This window comes from Mus pahari, chromosome 21 (assembly GCF_900095145.1).
Source record: "Mus pahari chromosome 21, PAHARI_EIJ_v1.1, whole genome shotgun sequence".
Lineage (NCBI taxonomy): Eukaryota > Metazoa > Chordata > Mammalia > Rodentia > Muridae > Mus > Mus pahari.
In genome coordinates, this window is record NC_034610.1 from 32,686,544 (window position 1) to 32,707,680 (window position 21,137).

The window sequence follows — 21,137 nt, forward strand, 5'->3', positions numbered from 1 at the left end:
TTTTTTTTTTTTTTTTTCATCTAGAATTAAAGCAATCAAGATTCCATTCCTGTATTTGATGGTAGAGGCCAGGGTAAAATACAGCCAGCATGCTGGGTGCTGTCGGTTCAATTAAGAAGTCAGTTTTCGCTTCTCACTAGAGTTTTGAACTGGCCCGAGATCATTATTAAAATGTGTTGTATGGCAGTTTGGATGTCAAGATCTAACCTAGAAAAAAAAGAGGGGTCAATGACTGAAGTTTGGCGGTGTCAACAATGGCACAAAAGGAAGTTTACTGGGCCAGCCAAAACCAGAGACGACCTTTCTCTCTTTACAAATCATCAAACACGAGGACCAGAACCTCTAACACATTCCACTGGCCTCGTTATGACTAATGGCGTGGTTTCTGGAGGGAAGAGGCAGGGTGCTCACACCAGCCAACCAAGTAATGAGCCCTGGTGAGAAGCGGTGAGGCAGGCCAGCACCGGGTCAGCGGGCACTGCTGACCATTTTAAGTGCTCTATTTACTGTCCCATAGAACTCTGGCTTATCGAGATGAGAACTTTAGGCTCGGGAAGCTAGCTTTTAAATAAACAGTGATAGTTCCTCGGCTTAACAATTGTGCCTTTGTTGAATCTCCTTCCTCCTTTACACTGAATTGGGACAGGACCTCCTGAGCAGCAGAGAAGTCATTTGAAGGTTAAACCCTTTGCCAAGCCCACTGGGTTGCCAGGCCATCACGCTGGACAGCAGAGCTTCTCCACAGCCAGTCTCCTGTGGTGCCAGCACACCGGGGCAATGGGGTCAATATGAACTGACCGCTGTACCCACTGCATGTGGATGGAGCCCCCTTGGTAAGCTCTTTGGACCTAATGCTAGAACCGTTATCCTAAGGTAAAGATGACTCTGTCAGACTAATGCCTAGGACTCCCAGGAGCTTATCTTAAGACATGCCTCTGGACCCAGTGATCTCCTGGCTGACAGATGCCAACCGTGAGTACATGACAGGGCCAGCGGGCACAGCAGGAGCCTAAGGGTCACCAGTGTAAGGAAAGACGAATGGCCCTGTCGTGGGCATTTGTACTGGATGGTTTGATGTCAGTGTGATGCAGGCTAGAGCCATCTGAAAGTGGGGAACCTCAAGTGAGAAAATGCCTCCGTAAGATCCGGCTGTAAAATAGTTTTTCAATTGGTGATCAGTGTGGATGGCCCAGCCCAGAATGGGTGGTGCCATCTCTGGGCTGCTGGTCCTGGGTTCTAGAAGAAAGCAGGCCGAGCAAGCCATGGTGAGCAAGCCAGTAAGCAGCATCCCTCCGCTCCCATGGTCTCTGCATCAGCTCCTGCCTCCAGGTCCCAGCCCTGCTTGAGTTCCTGTCCCGACTTCCTCCAATGATGGACTATGATCTGGAAATGTAAGCTGAATTAACCCTTTCCTCTACAACTTGATTTCTGGTCATGGTGTGTTCATCACAGCAAAAGAAATCCCAAATTAAGACAATTTGGCACCATAAGTGAGGTATTACTGTGACAGAACTGACCTTGCTTTGGGGAGGACCGTGGGAAGACGTTGGAACTTTGAGCTAGAAAAGTCAGTGAGTATTAAGCGCTCAGTAGGATGTTCTGTGGAGCTTGGGAGATAAGAGTGTTGAGAACAGTGCAGAGGATGGAGACCCGGCTTGTGAAGTTTCAGAGGGAAGTCTGAAAAGTCTACCAGGGTCATTTGCTATTTTGAATTAAGATTCTGTGGTTCTGATTAGCTGGGGCTGAAGAATCAGCTGTGGTGAATAAGATACCAGAACTACTAAAGCGAAACCTTTGCTTTGCCGGGATACTTGATGCTGGTTAGCTGGGGCTAAGAAATTAGCGATGATTAAGAAGAGATGAGCATCACTGAGGTGACATCTTCTGGGAAGTGTTTCCTGAGAGTTGGCACATAGAAGGTTGAGTTCCAGAGGTGCCTGAGGTTGTACCTCCAGCTGGCAGCTGAACTTGGTAGCATGAGTTACCCAGATGGTATGAGTTTTGAAAGCATGACAAAATCATGGAGAGCCGTTGAGGTTTGGTATGAGAGAAGCCTGGAAAGGCTACCGGTGAAGGTGCAGCCTCAGTAGCAGAGGAAGGCTCAGGATTGAAGAGGTAAATGAAGAGAAGTTGAGGCTTGGAATCATGAGGAGAGCCCGTGAGAGGTACTGGTTAAAATGCAGGCTGCTTGCAGCAGAAGACACCAACAGTTTTAGAGAGGCCAGTACCGTGATCACCAAGAACAGTAGCAGCAGTGGAGTGGAACCAGCCTGACCCTAGAAGAAAAGCTGTGTGTGTTGCAGAGGGTGGTACTAGACAAGTGATCCAAGCCCTCTGAAGGAGTCCAAAAGATCATGAGACCAGACAGAGGATGGTTGGAGTTCGGTTTTGCTTTGATTTGGTTTTGACTGTGCTCTGATTTTTTTTTTTCCTTCCTGAAGTAAGAAAGTATTTGATTTATTTTTGATTTTACTGGAGCCCACAGTTAAGAGACTTGGAATTTTAAAAGACTTTGGATTTTTAAGGAGATCGACTATTTTAAAAGATCTGAAAATTTAATTTGTTTGAATTAGCAAAGACCGCAGAACTTTTTAAAGTTATTCATGTCTTTAATGTGAGATCTTGGACGTGAATAAGAAAGGAAGGGTTATGGCTTAATAGTGATGTGTTTGTATCAAGTTGACAAGGGGTTGGTTGTACCGGCTAGGTTTATGTCGACTGGACATAAGCTAGAGTCAGAAGACAGGAAGAAGCCTCAATTGAGAAAATGCCTCCATGAGATCCAACTGAAAGAGGCTTTCTTAATTAGCGGCCAATGGGAAAGGGCCCAGTCCATAGTGGGTGGGCCCAACCCTGGGCTAGTGGTTCTGGGTTCTATAAAAACCAGGCTTGGCAAGCCATGTGAAGCCAGCAGTAAGCAGCACCCTCCATGGTCTCTGCACCAGCTCCTGCCTCCAGGTTTCAGCCCTGTTTGAATTCCTGTCTTGGCTTCCTCCAATGATGGACTATGTACTGGTTAGTTTTGTGTCAACTAAACTAACTTTCTCTGGAGTTATCACAGGGTAAGGAGCTTTAGTTGGGGAAATGCCCCCACGAGATCCAGCTGTGGGTCATTTTCTCAATTGCTGATCAAGGGGGAGAGGCCCCTTGTGGGTGGGACCATCTCTGGGCTGGTAGTCTTGGATTCTATAAGAGAGCAGGCTGAGCAAGCCAGGGGAAGCAAGCCAGTAAAGAACATCCCTCCATGGCCTCTGCATCAGCTCCTGCTTTCTGACCTGCTTGAGTTCCAGTCCTGCATCCTTTGGTGATCAACAGCAGTATGGAAATGTAAGCCGAATAAACCCTTTCCTCCCCAACTGCTTCATGGTCATGATGTTTGTGCAGGAATAGAAACCCTGAGACAGACTATGACCTGGAAGTGTAAGCCGAATAAACCCTTCCCTCCCCAACCCGCCTTTGGTCTTGGTGTTTCATAGCATCAGTGGAAACCCTAACGAAGACGGCAACAATGAACCACTGAAAGAAAGAACACATAGGACTTGAAGTTTCAACTGAACCAAGAGAAGACCCCAAAATTTGAATTTGAAAATCTAAATTCTTATTTTAAAAAAAGGAAACAACAACAAAAACAAAACAAAAAAAATTCAAAAAATTCCAAGTAGATCAAAAATATCTTACCGGTGTCAAATATGTAGGACTTGGGGTGATTCGTTTAAAAACAAAATAAACCAAAACAACAAAAGTAAGATGGAGCCCTTTGTAGCATAAGAAACACTCAATACACCACTGCTGTGTCACTCCTAGACTGCTACTATACAGGTCCACACTGAAGAAAAATGTATGACAAAACTCTCATTTCTTGCCTCTGTTCTAGTACAAAAATCATACCCTCCTACCCCCGCTAAACCACCATTCCGTTGGAAATCTTGTCACTGAAAATAATTCCATGCTTTTTAAATTTTTTTTTAAATAATATTTCTGCTAGTATAGTCAAGGAAGCAGTGTTTCAAACTTTGATTTCTGTGTAGCTGGCTAGGTTGAGGATGACCTTCGGGGGTGGGGGCTCTGAGCTGTTGATTTGAGTAGGCTGTTAAGGGGTTGCTCATTAGATGGAGCCCAAAGACCCAGAAGGTAGGAGAAGACGACAAAGCTGGAGAGTGACTCACCTGGAGAAGTTGAGGAAGTGGACATGTCTCGTGAATAAATAGGGCTGTTCGGCGGTACTTATATTCTTAATCAGTTCCATCTATTGAAAGAAGGACAGGGTTAGCACTTGCAGGAACTAACTCTGTAAGCCACATGCTAATGGTTATCTGCCTTCTTGCTTTTACCCCCTCTCATTTCTCCTGGGCCAGGGCCAGACAGCTGAGCTTGTTGCAAAAGGTGAGCTTTCTCGTGAGGTTCCTTCACTAATTAATCGCCTTTCTTGCCGGACTCAAAGCCCTGTGACTAATTCGGTTGATTATGCTTAGAAAAAACAATGCAATGGATTACGTATTTTTCTTAAGTGTTTGTGTGTGACACGCATGTGTGAGTGTATGCACATATGTAGGCATGTGTGTGAATGCGTGTGTGTATGTGTGTGTGTGTGTGTGCGTGTGTGTGGTATATGAGGGTATACTGAGTGGAAATATACATCTGGGCTCGAGTCCTTGCCTCCACCTTAACAGAAAGTGTCTTGGCTGCTTTTCCTCTGTGTGTGCCAAGCTGGCAGGCTTGTGAGTTCTAAGAATTCTCCTGCCTCCTCTTTACATCTTGTCATAGGGTCCTGCGGATTACAGGAGCTGGTGCTATATGCACGGCTTAGACATGGGGTCAGAGCACACAAACTCAGGTCCCTTTTGTGCGCTTGGCTAGTACTTTTCCCCACTGAGCCATTTCCTCAGCCCCAGACTAAGTAAGTTTAGCTGGAAAAAAAAAAATCAGTGCAAAAATGCAGGTTAGAGAATACTTTTTAAACTACCTCCTTTAAAGTCAAGCCAGGAGAAGAGGTTAATCATTTCCTTATATTTCCGTGACATTATTGATATTACAGAAATATTTTAAACTTGTGTAGTAGAATTTAGGGTGGGAATAGAATACATATCCTTCATTATTTTTCTCTTTGATTATAAAAATTTATAAGGAACATATTTCATGGGGAGTTCACAGACTTCTGAAAATCTTGGGGGATATTTTGGTGGGTGGTCATGTGAATTATTTATTTGCAGTTATCAGTAAGGCAAAAGAACATTTTATGTTCGTGTAAGCTGAGTTTATGCGACATGGCACGATTCAGAAAACGTTTAGTGAAATGAGTTAGAAATTCCAGGCATTCTCAGATCCCCCTGACATCTTGAATTCCTTCACTAGAATTTCCAATTGGCCCTACCAAAATGGACATGGTGATAATTTTTTTTAAAGGCATTTTGACACTGCTACTGTAGATGAACATCAGAGAAGGAGTATTTCAGATTTTATGAACTAGAAAAAGCTGAAAACTGGAAACCAGAATGGCCATTCACATTAAGCAAGGCAGCAATGGCAACAGTGAACTGAGACCTTCAGTTGTTCTCAAACAAAACGAGCCCTGGGCTATCTTCTTCCTGAGGGTCTAACACAGGGGCTGCCCCATGTGAAAATACTTGCTCATTATTCATGTGATAAACTAGACCAAGCACATGCTCTTTATAGACCCAGATGATCTGTCTAAACCCTCTCATTAGTTATTCCTGCTTACAATGGTTGGAGAAATCAAGTTGAATTTAAGGTTAAATGGCTCAGCTCCTAAACCTGCGGTTTTTGTTAGTTGGGAGAAGCTCGGGTAAGTGATAGCCGGCTTTCCTTGGGCTTGAGTATAAAGGGAAATTGGATCCTGTTTCTGTAGCTACAGTTTCCCTTCTAAGCAGCCCCTGCATGTTCTGGTAGTCAAGCTCCCTGCTTGAACACACTGTTAATTCTGAGCTGTGACTGTCCATCTATAGGCATCATTTGTTCCAGAGGATGGCTGCCTAGGAAAAGAATTCTTGCCTATGTGTGTGTTTAAGATGAAGATGATTCACGCTGTTATCTCCAGATGATTTTAATTCAGATGGTTCCCTGTGTACGTTAAAGTCATGCAAGAGTTAATACCTGATAGCCCTGAGGGAGCAAACTAGAAAAGACCCTGGACCTTTTCCCTATTCAGCACTCCAGCTCCCCCACCTCCACCCCCGAAACACATGTCAATTAGTGACAGGAGGGAATGGGTAGACTTTTGGGAACAGTGCCATCGTATCATAAAGCTGTCTATTTTTCTAGGAAGAATGGATTAGCAGTGACAGTGTGGCACTCTCGCTTCACTACACGTATCCTTAAAGAGACCTGAGCTGCCAGCGCTCATGTTTACTGCGTCAGTGGAACGAGGGCAGAGTCCTCCTCCCTTACATGGTTTGTCACTGTTCCCTGAGCAGTAAAAACCCCTTGTGGCATATGCACAGGCTGAGCACTGCTTGTTGAAACACCATTTGACCTTCACAAATGCTAACACTTGACCCATTTCTAGGGACAAGCCATGGCCTCCCCAACTCCTGCTGCCCAACATCCAACCCTCCCACTGTCATTAGAATCCTTTTTCCTTCCCCTTGGTCCCTGGTGCCATTATAGCAACAAAGGCACTACTACAGTAGCCAGAGAGAACACCCCTGCTGTTTCTGGCTCACAGGGGGCCACTCCTGGCTTCTTCCTGATTCTATTACCTATGTCCACTCAACAGTCATTGCCTATTTCCTAGTGCTCAGAAGATAAGCACAGAAGCACTGTGCACGGAAAGACTAGGTCCACCAGACGCAGGACCACACCCTGGAGTTCTCTTTGCTCACTCTGATGCAGCCTGGGACAGCCTGGCTCAGGTGACAATATTCTCCATAACACATCAAAGTAGACACCCCCCGATTCCTTTCACAGACCAACATCCATACCAAAGCCTGACCAGGACCAAGTTTAGGAACATCTCTCCTCTTTCCAGAATATTCTTTTCAAGTCTCTCTCTCTCTCCCTCCTTCCTTCCCTCCCTCCCTCCCTCCCTCCCTCCCACTAAAATATTTCCCTCTTCCAATTTGACTTTCTTCATCCTACTTTTCTTCAACATGCATGATCTCCAAGCCAACCTCAGACAATACACTACTTGGTGTGTGGCTATAAAGAAAAAATACTGTGTCCTCCATCTCAAGCGGTTCAAAGTGTGGGAAGTGAGATAAACTAGAGGAAAGGTGAAGTCCAGGGATAATGCCACAGGGTAGAGGACACATTAGTGATGTGTCGGGCCTACTGGCCGATACAGATGGGGCATGTCTCCCTGAGGGTGTCCTCTGTGACATGGAAGAATTCACAGTAGAAAAGGGACATCATGGAGGTAATGCAAAGGTAAAGGACAAACACCAAGTGGACAAAGCTGAGAGAATTGTCTGCATCAGAGGCTGGCTCTTGTCATTAGCTTTAACTGTCAGTTTGACAGTTGACCACCGAGTCCTCTGAGAGGAACTGCCTGGGTCAGATTGGGCACATCTTTGGGGGTTTATCTTGATTATTAGTTGATGCAGTACTGTCATATCTAGATGATCCTAAGGTGTACAAGAAAGCTGGCTAAGAGTAAGCCTGTGGGCATTCCAGAGAGTGCCCCAGCAAACAGTGTTCCCTCTGTTTCAGGCTCCAACCCTGACTTTTCTCAATGATAAACCATGAGCTGGATGTGTAATCAAGTAAGTCCTGTCCTTCCTGAGTTGTTTTCGGTCAGAGTATCTTGCCATAACATCGGAAAAAAATTTAGTATGACCATTAAAGTAGTGGTTCTCAACCTTCCAAATTCTGTGACCCTTTAATACAGTTCCTCATGTTGTGGTGACCCTCAACCATAAAATTATCTCATTGCTACTTCATAACTGTAATTTTGCTACTATTATGAATTGTAATGAATATCTGGCATGTAGGATATCTGGTATATTACCCCTGTGAAAGGGTTGTTTGACAACCCCAAATGGGTCATGAGTTACAAGTTGAAAAACACTGCTATATAGGCTTAGCAAGGAAGTAGATGACTAGAGACTCAGGTAATGGGGGGCACAGCAGACTGCATGAGGGATCCCGACATTAACTCTGTAGAGATCTGACATTAGAAAATATTTGCTTTAATTTATTTCTTATCTGAGATAAGGGTAGAAAGTGTGAAGAAGAATGAAGAGTAGAGGCTGAGGCCAGGAAACTCAGTGGTAGAGCACTTGCCTAGGAGGTATGAAGCCCTGAGAACCGCCATTCCATCACAGAAGGACTGGATAGGAAGTCCAGCTGGGAAGATGCTGGTGTGGGTGGTAGCAGCAACAGTGGGTGCTGATGAATTAGAACAAATTTGGCCGTTGGGTTGTTCAAACTGTGTTCTAACCTACAGCGGATGCTGAGGCAAGGGGGTATGGGTGAAGAACTTCAGGAAGGCATGTAAAGGAAGATGGAAGCAAGAAGCTTGGTGGCTACCTGGTGATAGGAAAGTCAGGACAAGTCTAGACACCATCTCCCCTAAGTCCTCAGCAAGCACAAGTTGTATGCGGTTGGTCTGATGTTGCTATGTATTCAAATGCTAAATACTGTCCCCAAGATCTGGTTGTCCCATGTGAGTATACCAAGTGATTCTATGTAACCTTGCTCCCCAAGTTAATTGGTAAATAAAAGGCTAAAACCTGTGATTGGGCAGTAAATGGAGGTAGGCGCGTTTTCAGTTACCTGCCTAGGGTTGCTGGTTGAGCATGTGGCCAGGAGAAACAGCAAGTGACAAGGGACATAAAGCTGGGATGTGAGTTAAAATAGCTCCAAAACCTGCCCAATCTAGGCTTACAGCTTGTAAATACAATACCTGGATTCTTTTATACAAGATAGCTAGAATTCATAATTCTTTTTACACATGGTGGTACCTCTCTGCGGTGATGGAAATCCTGGAGAAGAAGCAAATTTGGCTGCAGAAAGGGGAGACACCGCTGGCTGCCTTGGATGTTCTCTGCCTAGAAACAAGGCATCCTTCTTTTGCTCTTCCTCCGCTCTTCATCTGAGGAGGTTTGGGGTCACCCCTCTTGATGATGCACACTGTAACAGAGACCTGGTTCTCCTTTTTGACTTAGACTGAGTTACAGGAGGACTGAGGCTGGGTTACTTGTCCCCTTAAGCCCCACCCAGGTGTCCGCAGCGAATCTATGCCCCAGGAGTGTTTATGGGATGGAGATACTCCTTTAGTGATGCTTGCTTCCTATCAAGAAACCCATGATTAACTGAAGGCACAATTGTCTATCACCCAGGCAATGAATCTAGCCTTTCCTGGATTACACTGGTCTATATGCTCTTCACAGCAGTCCCCTTATAATATCCGAGGTGTAACAATGCCAAGCAAAGCCATTTTTTCTGAGTGTTGGGAGAGGGGTGTGTTATATACCATAGCAGGTATATACCTGTTACCATTTACTATTCCAATAGTCAAGAATTATTACTCATTCTTTGAAATGAAGAACTCAGGGCACAGAAAGGGGATATAGGTTTATTTAAAGGTTAATCTTGTTTTGAATCATTTGTAAGCAACATGCATGGGCTATATTAATGAGTTATGCACATCCCATGGGTTATACAGAGCAGGTGCCGGAGGAGAGAGGCCTCAGGTGTCCTGGAGCTGTCAAACATGGATGCCAGGAACACAACTTGGGCTCTCTGTAAGTGCGGCGTGTATTCAATCATCATGCCCTCTCTCCAGCCCCAGAGCGCATAGACTTTGTAAAATCTCGATGATCCAATAGACTGCGCCAGCATTCAAACCCTCCAGTCCTTCTCTTCGTCCCCGAGTGGCAGTTGACTCACCCTTCTCAGACAATTATCTATCCATGAATTTTTAAAAATGGAAACAAGGGACTGGTCGGCACATTCTGAGTCTAGAGAAAAATAAATGTTTTATGTCTCTTAGGATGTGCTGAACAACTGATGGATGAAAAACGTGGAGAAATACAAGCACGGATCTGAGTGTGTGGCTCAGTGGCAGAGGGTGTGGCTGGCTTATACAGGACCTTGTCTTTTCTAGGAACACACACACACACACACACACACACAGAGAGAGAGAGAGAGAGAGAGAGAGAGAGAGAGAGAGAGAGAGAGAGAGAGAGAGAGAGAGAGAGAGAGAGAGAGAGAGAGACAGACAGAGACAGAGACAGAGACAGAGACAGAGACTAATAAGGACAGAAAGAATATTTTCTAAGATTTCTAGGGTGGGAAAACAGTATATGCTACCACGAACAGGAATGGATTTTAAATAGGTAGGAAAAGGGTAGGTATGGCTTGAAATTCATCTAAGGGAAGAAGTTAAATGTATGTTGATGGACTAAACTGGGGTTTAAAGAGGAAGGAAAAGGCAAGACTCAAGCGCGCTCGCCACACAGAGGCGATGCTAGGAAGCCTTTTCTAGTGTTTGCCCCCTTCCTCTCTCCCTGGCAGGATGGGAGAGCGCAGACTTTTATCTGCCGCTCTGAAGATGTCTCTCTCTGCTCCTGACATGTCCAGGAAATGCTTGTCAGCTTGTCAACAGGGAGGGTATCCTGCCCTACCTTGGTCTGAACTCTTGTGTCACTTAGGAGCAATTAGATGCCCTGTAATTTTGCAGGGCTTCTTAAATCAAAGAAAGGATGTGGGCTTATTAACATATCAAAGCAAAAGGAAACTACCCAGAGGGGGAACTGCAAGTCCTTTCTCAACCTTAGAGGTTGAGAAGGGTGAATAAAGGACTCCGGCTACCTTCCTTCTTCTTGGGGTACAGGGAAGGCCCCACCAGTGTCCTCTTCTACCCTTATTTAGCTCAGAGCTACAATAACCAGTGCCTGCAGTTAAGAATAAGTCCACCAGGGGGAGCAGTAATGTGAGCGTGGCAAAGGGGTTGTGTCTGGGCTAGATACTGAAAATTAATGGATACAATTCAAACCCTAGAAGAGGAGAAACGGTTCCCTTCTCCCTGGCTTATATGGTCTCTCTCTCTTTTGTCCTTTTTTCTTCCCTCGGGGTCTGCATTAGAGGACTCTGGTTTTGTTTCAGGACCCCAAGACGATGTAGAACCCATTCCATGAACTAATCTGGCTTGATCCCAGAGTCCCTTTGGAGCAGCAATCTCCAATGCCACTGAGAGACAGTGTCCACTGGCATTGGCCAAGGCTGCTCCCCGCCAACTCTGGAAGGACACTGTCTGTCTTCGTGCAAAGGCAGGAAGCCTTGAGAGTTACGCTGATAGCCTTTCCGAAAAGTTTCTGGGAGAAAGCTGTTGGAAGAACATGCAGAAGGCGACAAGCACACGAAAAGGCATCTGATATGATGTTATTATATACATGCTGTTCTCCCACTTTACCTGGGAGGCTGAGGCAGGAAGGTCGTGAGTTCAAAGCCAGCCTGGCCTACATACTGAGGAGGGCTTGTTTCAAAGCAAAAGTAAAAACTTCAGAAAGCTGCCTGAGACTTTAGAGTCTCAGGTGACAGAATTTCCTTGCTTGGAAGATTTATTTTATTTTAATGTCCATCCTTCATGAAGTGAGTGGGTTCTGCGATATGGTCTCCCTCGGGAGTGCTTCCTCAGATTCGCACATACCTAGGCAAGTCCTTACACACCTACCTCTATTTCTGCAGTAAGGCGTGGGAATACAGAACGCGAAATGCTCTCCAGAGGGTTCTCACGCCTGGCATAAGAACTGTTTTGAATGGCTGTCCTTTGACTACCGAATACAATTTTAACTCATACGCGTACCAATTCAAACTTAAGCAGGATCTGACCCCAATTTGCTTCTATGTCTAATTCTAGACGTTCTTGATTTATGTCTACTTGTGTCAGGTTCAGAAGTCAGCTGCATGGACACCATGCCCGGTGCTCAGCACCCACCATTAGCAGCAGATCCTCAATAAAAACCCGTTAAAAATAAATGAACAAATACAAGAAGGATGGGCCGACTGAACAGGGGGAGGCCCCAGAAGGATCTCTGTGGCCCCAAGAACTTCTTTCCCAGAAGAACCACGGTTATGATTATGTTTTAAGTTCTGTTGCTTTATACTCAGAACTCGGACTTGAATATCATTTGAGAGCCAAGCCACAACAGGGTAGTCTGACACAGTGTAGGCTAATACCATGCCTTGCTGCCCTGAACCAAGAGTTTAATGCAGTCTGAAGCACACGGGCATAAGACTGCCATCGGCCCCACCCTCTGAATGATTTCCAAGGCTTAGGTCATTTGAATGGCTACTGGACAGAGTCAGAGCAGATGTGAAGTTTACAGGGAAATAACCTTTCCTGATGTGATGGGCGAAAGGGTGTAGGCTGGGCTAGCACTTCCCAAATTATGATGTGTAGATTCTGTGGGATCCAAAGCACAGTCATGACACATATAAAAATCCCCCGATCAACTAAGCCTGGGAAAGTCTAGGAGAAGCTGGTGTTTAAAATATATGTGCATATATGTATGTATATGTAATATAAATAATGTATATATACATGAGTATATGTAGAAAGAGACTAATGGATAGATAGATGATACATACATACATACATACATACATACATAGTAACGTGCTTGATGTCTTGGCATGAGGACTAGAATTTAGAGCCCTGTACCTCATAAATGGGGCAGGCATGGCAATCTGTCTGTAATCCTAGGCCTCAGGGAGCAAAGACATGTGATTTCCAGAGCAAGCTGGTGAACTGGGAAACTCCGAGTTTAGTGAGAATCCCTTCTTCAGCAGATAAAGTAAAGAATGATGGAGGAAGATGGCCAGTGACAAGCTCTGGCCTAGACACACACACACACACACACACACACACACCACACACACAACACACAACACACACATAACACACACACACACATGGTCACCAGCACATGCATACATTTGAGCACATACATACATACATACATACATACATGTGAACATGCAAATAGACACACACAGTCACCAACCAGCACATGCACACACATGGACACACATATGAATATGCTAACACACACATGGTCACCAGCACATGCATACACACAGACATATGCAGGTGAACATGCATACACACACATATACACTCTCATAGTCATAGGGACACACACATGTAAACCCCAAAACACACACATGCATACACACAGTCACCAGCACATGCATATACATAGACATATACATGTGTATACACAATCACAGTCTCCAGTATATGCAGGCAAACACACACACAGGTGTGCTCACATACAAATATACACATGCATACCACACACATACAATATATATACCTTAAGACTGTCAGTCATTAAAATGTGAATGATCACTGTGAATCTTCTACATGAAAGCATGGCACAGAGGAGCCCCCAAATTTCTAAGCCATTCCCTTTTCCCTTCTTCCTGGATGAAGGGAGTATGGAGCCCTGGAGAGCACCCTTAGGGGAAACTCTGACAGGAGGACCTTGACAGGGCTTCCCCAGCCTGCCTATTGCATCATAGGAAAGCTGCCTGTGGCACCTCTCTCCTCTCTCTCTCTCTCTCTCTCTCTCTCTCTCTCTCTCTCTTAAAGAATATTCTGGATTCCTTCCCAGCATTTCCAGCAGAAAGGCACTGAGACTCCAGGATTCCAAAAGCTCTGCTGGAGATCAACCATTGCATTATGGCAACAGCCTTTGGATCTGGGTGAACCCAGGGCCAAGCCGAGCCACCATACACAGTCACTACAGTTATTTCTGGAAGGTGACAAATTATCTCAGTTTCTCACCCAGAAAACAGGGAGCAACACTTACTCACTGGTATATTTTTGGCCCCAAATGGTTAAATGACATAATTAGGGGCAACAATTCACACGTAGGCTTCTCGTTTGCTTTAAACATCCTCAGAAACTTCAGCAGAAAAACAAATCGCAAAGTGATCTGCTTTTGCTAATCTTTGTTATTCAGAGGCCAGTTTCTGCCATTCTCCAACCCTGCGAGATGCCCATGGCACTCTGGCCTTCACTACACTTGGGACACGACGCTGAAGTCACTTTAGGACTAGTAAACAGGCTGTGAAGATTCTTGGCCACCACTGCTTGCCCTTCGGGGAAGGGGAGACGTCTCTCATCAGTCACACTAGATAGAATCTCCACTTTGCAAGATCATATAGACCACGCCCCCTAGCCGAGATCTGTATTTAGGGTCAAGATGAACCAGTGTCATCCTGGGTTTGTATTATGGGCAACGCAAAGATCCAACACGTGGCCAGTCGTGGTTACAAGCTCTTCTGTGGAGGAGGAATTGTTCAAAGTACAATTTTCAAAGGTGTGCCTATTTCTATGAGAGCAGATGTAATCGGTTTTTATAGGCATCTTAACATTTGGTGTCTTCAGGCTCCCTCTCCTGCTTAAAATCCCCTAGGCTATAAAGTTTTAACCCTTAACTGTGAGCATGCAGACGTGTGTTTGCACATGTGTGAGCACACGTGTACATGATGATAACTACTATTTAGGGGGAAATGAATGAGCTCATCTAATCCTGGCTCAGAGAAATGCCTTGTGGTTGAATGAAGTGGCACAGATAAACCCAGTCTTGTAAATGGACATAATTTTGAAGCTCACATATATGTCAGTAGTTTGGATCATGGAACATGTTTTCTCATGAAAAAGAAATGGATTTTATAGTAAATAGATTCCTGACCTAACACACACACACACACAAACTGTTTAACTCCTATAGTACCTGAAGCAAAGTTGTTATTATTATTGTTGTTATTGTTATTATTAATTTTGAGAGGACAGTTTTCCATGGGAACAATTTTGAGCGTTCTACTGTTTAAGGGAGAGAGCCACTGACTATAAAATTTTAACTAGTCTCCTAAATCACACCGACATTTTTCCCTTTAATAAATTACCAAGAAGAGCAGCTATTAATACCACAAATTATTTCCTGAATATGTTAAGTTAAAATAATATTTCTTTCTCTGCTGTCATATGTACTTTCAAACTTTAGTAAAAGGGATCCCATGGAACACAGACAAGTCTCTCAGAACGTCATGGAGATAAACCAGGTCTGGCTTCTTGTCCTTCTGTCTCCTGGCTACTCTCCTGTGTGCAGGAGGCAGGTACTCCGGATCCAAGGAAGATGTGAGCATGGTCCTCGTTTTTACTTTGATACCAGACTTGCATCATCTGCTTTTCCTTCCAAGCCCTTACCTCTGCTTTAGTTTTTTTTCTTTAACTTGTCTTACAGTTTAATGGGAATCTGCAGTACGCAGTGAAAGACAGTGTAGGTCACACTGACCGCAGGAATCAGAACCACACAGCACGTGGAGTATGCTAGAAGTTGTACAAATCTATAACAGAATCACAGTGCTAGAAACAACCTAAATGATTGTCTAGCCTATTCCCTGGCTTCTAGACAAGCCAACCATTCCAAACAGATGAGCTTCCCCTTCAGAGGAGGGGTGCTGTTGTCTTTAACCCTTTCTAGTACCCACCTATTTGCTGCCAAGTATGTTTTTATTCGTTTTTTTTATTTAAATTAATTTATTCATGATTACACCTGTATTTAAATCTGGGAACAACGTAGGGTTATCTATTCAAAACTCCCACAGTGCATTCAACATTAGAATTCTGTATTCTTTCCCTTGGGATTTTCCTGAACATTCCAGTGTCTGATTTTTCAGTCCTTTCTTCTCTGTTCTCCGGGCTGTTGGCAGGCTTTCAACAGAGGCCACCTGAATCTAGAAACTGTCTTACAATGTATCTAAGAGTTCTGCATGGAATGCACACACAGCAACATTTAAGCGTCATCTGATACGCAGGCCCTAAGACTTGCATACAAAGGAAGGTAAAATTTAATAACCATAATAACATCATGAGAACATAGACTATTTATTTACAGTCATCTTCTTGTGGGTAGTAAAAAAAAGAAAAAGATCATTATCAGCCAAAGTAAGGGAATCAAAGGGATTCTGGTGTTATTATTACACAACTTACCCATGAGCCATGACCTTTCTCTCTCTCTTTCTCCCCACTCTCTTTTTGAGGCAGGCTTTCGCCGTGTAACTCTGGCTGGCCTGCAACTTACTACATAGACCAGGCCCGCCTTCAACCCCTAGAGATGGACCTGCCTCTGCCTCCCTGATGCTGGGATTAGAGACGTGGTGGTATCACACCCAGCTTCACGGCTTTAAGTGACAAATGTACATTTCTTTTCATTCCTTAAATTTAGTATGTACAAATGCATAGATGTTCTTATTGTGTGTGCATGTGTACGAGCATGCTCATGGAGGTCAGGGGTTTCAACAGTTATATGGTCGCTCTTTACCTTATTATTTTAAGAAGCATATGCATACAATGTGTGTGTCATGTGAAAACCAGTGTGTAGGGGTATGTGTGCACGCACGTGTGTGTGTGTGTGTGTGTGTGTGTGTGTGTGTGTGTGTGTCACAGTTCATGCACAGAAATCAGAGGGCAACTAGGGAGGTCAGAGGGCAACCCTGGGGTCTGTTCTCACCTTCCACTTTCCCTCGAGATAGTTTTTGTTGGTTTGTTTTTCCACTTCAAAAGTGCTTGTGCTACACATTGCCCTTTACTTCTATCTTAGTTAGGGTTTTACTGCTGCGAACAGACACCATGACCACGGCAACTCTTATAAGGACAACATTTAATTGGGTCTGGCTTACAGGTTCAGAGGGTTAGTCCCGTATCATCAAGGAGGGAGCATGGCAGAGTCTAGACAGACATAGTGCAAGAGGAGCTGATAGTTCTACATCTTCATCTGAAGGCTACTAGAAGACTGGCTTCCAGGCAGCTAGGACAAAGCCCATGCTCACAGTAACACACCTCATCCAACAAGGTCACACCTCCTAATAGTGCCATTCCCTGGGCCAAGCATATTCAAACCACCACATTGGTTCTCAATATCACTCCTCGAAAGGAAGCAAGCACTCTTGCACACTGAGCCATCTCCCCACCCCCACCTTAATTTTTTGAGACTTCAGTAAACCTGGAGTTCCCTAGGTTGGCAACATAGGCTGCCCTAGGGATTCAGCTGTCTCAGAAGACCCAGTGCAGGGATCACAGATGTTCGAGACATTCTCATTACATTGGTGAACTGAGAACAGAGAGTAAAAACAGGAAGTGGGACCAGGCTATGAACATTCAAAGCCCACTCCTGGAAACATACTTCCTCCGTGTCTGGGAAGACTCCGAGTCCTAAAGATTCCCTAACTCTCCCAAACAGTGCCATTAGCTGAGGACCAAAGAGTCAAACACGTGAGACTACGGGGGACATTTCACGTTCAAACCACAACAACCTGGTGCCAAAAAAAAAAAAAAAAGGCTCTGTCACTTTAGAAACTTATATCATCCAGTGACTGCCACTTACTATCAAATCAAGGTCACAATATTGAAATCTCAGAACCATGTAGATGGAGGCATTCTGTCTACATTTTGGCCCCTCGTGTTTGTGCTGGGGAACCGCTCAATGAAGCACTGCTCTAGCCTAAAGGAATGACACCCCTCTGACTATGATCAGATTGTCAATACATGAGTGCCAGCCATCATGCTTCCCTGCCATGATGTGACTGTCATCTCTGGAAGTGAAAGCCAAAGTAAACCCTCCCCCCCCCCCCCGCAGTTTTAAGTTGCTTTTACCAGGATATTTTATCAACAATAGAAACTAATACACAGGTTGACAACAAATTTTTTTCTTGCAAAAAGACCGCTGAACAGTGCCCATATTTCCTCCACCAGGGGTGCACTGGTACAGATGTCTTCATCTCTGCATAGGTTTACAAAGCAGGACAAGCCTTAGAACTTCCTGGTAGACAACAGTACTGTCATTCTGTCACAGGTGTACCCAACTCTTTGTGTAGCTACACTGGGGCAAAAAGGAGACCCTGCACAGTGAGGGGATTCTTTTGCTTACACGTGATATAACAAATGCCATCTTCAAACTATATATACAAATATTTCCTAACGAATTTTTTGGAAGCCAAGACTTGATGAGCTTATTACAAGTAGACTCTTATCCTGCACACAAAAAAAAAGTGTGTGGGGGGGGTCTCTTTAGAGATTTAGGCTACAGGTTAGAAAGTGCAAAGAAAGAAATGCTAAATGAAAATTTCTCATGTGACTTTGAAGGTATTATTAGCATTATTTATATAATTCAGTGGTTTAAATATTTTGAGATTGTATGTTAAATCGACATTAGCAAACTAGACCATGGCTAGGGTACACAGTCCATCAGACTGGACAGAAGTATCCATCTATGCAGGCTTCCTCGCTCTCAGATTCCCTGCACAAATCCTACCTTAAATTTCCTTTTCTGCCCTGACCAAAATACAGCACCCAATTGAAACTTGCGCATGGAGGATATCCCGCAAGGCACCCACTAGTTATGGTTTAACAACGGGCAGGTCAACTTACTTGTTCATTTTTAGTAAGCCGGGTCTTGTTGTGAATGTCCGATGTGACCAGATTGAAGCCGTGCTTCTCTGACAAGATTCTCAGAAGCAGGACCACGGTGCGACTGCCACACTTGCCGACTCTGTTGTACACCACCTGGCTGGGGAACGGAAGGACCTGGAAGGAGAGCCAGGGAAGCTGCATGAAATGTGGGTGAAGACTCGAGACTTCCCTCCAAGAGACAACAATGCATGTCAGACATGTAAATGAGAAGTGTCTCCATCAAGCCAATGAAAAAGGAGCTAGTGTGCAGATGTTTCCCCTCATTTCAGAGACAGAACTGTCCAGCTGCGCTCATTCAGACTTGATACTGATCAAATCTCATGACGTCTATAAAGCATGATCATGAACGGCCCTCAAAAGGACAGCATGGACATATGTACTGTAGGAAGAAGGTTTGTTTGTTTTTGTTTGCAAGGCATGTTTTTATTAGACCAGCTTAATAATAGAAAACATAGGGATATTAAAAACTATGTAGAGGCTGGGTATGGTGGCCCATGCCTTTAATCCCACCACTTGGGAGGCAGAGGCAGGTGGATCTCTGTTCGTTCAAGGCCAGCCTGGGCTACATAGTGAGGTCCAAGGCAGTCAGGGCTACATAGTGAGACCCCCATCTCAAACAACCACAACAAAAAATGATGTAGAACTCATATGTCACTAAGTTCACACTTATAAACAGGACAATTCAGGAATTTCTTTTCAGTAGATCCGCGTTATAAAAGCATCACCACCATCAGGTTCAGGAAGTTGTCATTACTAGCAGAAGACCCCCATACATGTAAGCAGTCATTTCCCTTTCCCCATGCCAGGCTAAGCTCCTGGAACCATAACATACTTACTATCTAACTGTTTCACCTAAGGGTTTTAGAGAAATCATGTAAATGAAGTAAACCATGTGTCTTTAGGTCTGCCCTTTACTTAGTAGACTGGTGTGCAGTGTCAGCTGCGCTGTAGAATGACCCACACTCCATCATCCTAAATGGCTGGACACCATTGCAATGCATGAACAAACTGGATTCTGTTTGGACATCGGTCGATGGACGGGTGAATCATTTCCACTTTTGGCTGACACGAGTAACGCTGCTATGGGAATATGTGTACATGCTTTTGTGTGGACATGTGCTTCCAGTTCTCTGATGTACGCACCTACGAGAGGGGCTCCGGGACCCACAACAACTCCACGGTCTGCATTCTGTGCAACTGCCAAACTCTTTTCAATACAGCTGCACAGTTTTTATCCTCCCCTCGGCGACGTACAAGGGCTCCAGTTTCTCCGTATCCTTGCCAACCTTTGTTACGGTTTTTGTGTTTTTGTGTTTTTGTTTTTTATTATAAACGTCCCAGTGGGTGTAAAGTGCTATCTCATTGTGGGTTTGAGTTATATTTCCCCAGTGGCTAATAATGTTGATCAACTTTGTGTGTGTGTGTGTGTGTGTGTGTGTATGTGTGTGATTCTTTATTTTCTTTGTATAAATGTATATTTAAAATTTTTACACTGTCAAGTTGAGCTGCCTTTTTATGGATACATTTATGGAGTTTTGTATTCATATCGTCTCTTTACTTGTGGAGAAATGAGTTGCAAATGCCTTTCTCACTCTTCGATTGTCTTTTCACTTTCATGATAGGGTCCTTAAAAGTCTAAAAGTTTTCAGTTTTATTTGGATCCATTTATTTGGCTGTTTGTACTTCTAGCTCTCTTTAAGACAATCCCTATTTTCTAAGAGGTTTTCACTTTAGTCCTAACAATTCAGCTTTTTGCTTTGAGTTCATTCTTTGTATAGCACTGGGTAAGGCCCAGTTTTGTACATTTGCAGGTGGCTATCAAATTGTCCCAGCCACATTTAGTGAAAGGCGCCTTCTTTCTTCCTCTGTCAGCCTTACTGACAATCTCCTGCATGACCTAATAGTCTTCCCTAGGATAACTTTGATGTGAACCTTGAAATTAGGAAAGTTCTTTCAGCTTTGTTCCTTGATTGTATAAAAGCAAGTGTTGGTCATTCTGGGTCCCTTACATTCCCTGAGGAAATGTTCAAAGGAACTGTAATGTCACCGTCCTCCAAAAACCAAAACAGGCCATTGAACTTTTGATAGCAATTCAATTTGATGCATAGAACAGCTTGGGGACAAGTGCTATGCTAACAATATTGTCTTCCACCCCCCACCCCACCCCCACAGGCTGTTCTTCAGTGGATTCCACTTTTTCATTTGTTTTGCTGATATTTTATTGTGTTCAGTGTAAAGCTGCTAGAGTCTCAATTTATTCTTTTCGATACTTTATAAACAGGAATTTTCCTATGAACAGGAATACAGCTAATTTTTATATCTTGATCTAAATCCTGTCATTTTGCTAACTCATTGATGAACTCTAAAGACTTCTTCCGTGTGGGATTTCCTACATGTAGGATGATGTCATCTGCAGGGATATTTTTAACTTCATCTTTTCTAACATGGCTCTCTCTGATTTCCATTTCTTTCCTGATTATCCAGTGATAATGACCTTGATTGACTACAGAAGCATTATAAAAGAGCACCTACGATTAAATATTTATACCTCTAATAAAGTCATTATTTCCAACTGGAATGCTCAGCACTGTGTGCTAGTAGATACGCAATGATAGTCACAGCTGCATCCTCCCATAACTTAAGGTTGTAAGAAAGTCCCCCAAAAGGACATCGCCTCCCCCCCCCCACAAAAAAG

At 44.1% G+C, this 21,137-nt stretch overlaps 1 protein-coding gene across 2 annotated transcripts in view; it reads right to left on the bottom strand.

Moving 5' to 3' along the window:
* Positions 1 to 21,137, bottom strand: part of Ust (uronyl 2-sulfotransferase) — a 290,831-nt gene that overhangs the window by 95,769 nt on the left and 173,925 nt on the right. For both annotated transcript variants that reach the window (XM_021221310.2, XM_029533013.1), the window contains 2 exons: positions 18,401 to 18,556; positions 4,167 to 4,246 (listed from right to left, as the gene is read on the bottom strand). In XM_021221310.2, coding sequence (XP_021076969.1) covers positions 4,167 to 4,246; positions 18,401 to 18,556 — 236 coding nt within the window. The remainder of the gene's footprint in view (positions 1 to 4,166; positions 4,247 to 18,400; positions 18,557 to 21,137) is intronic.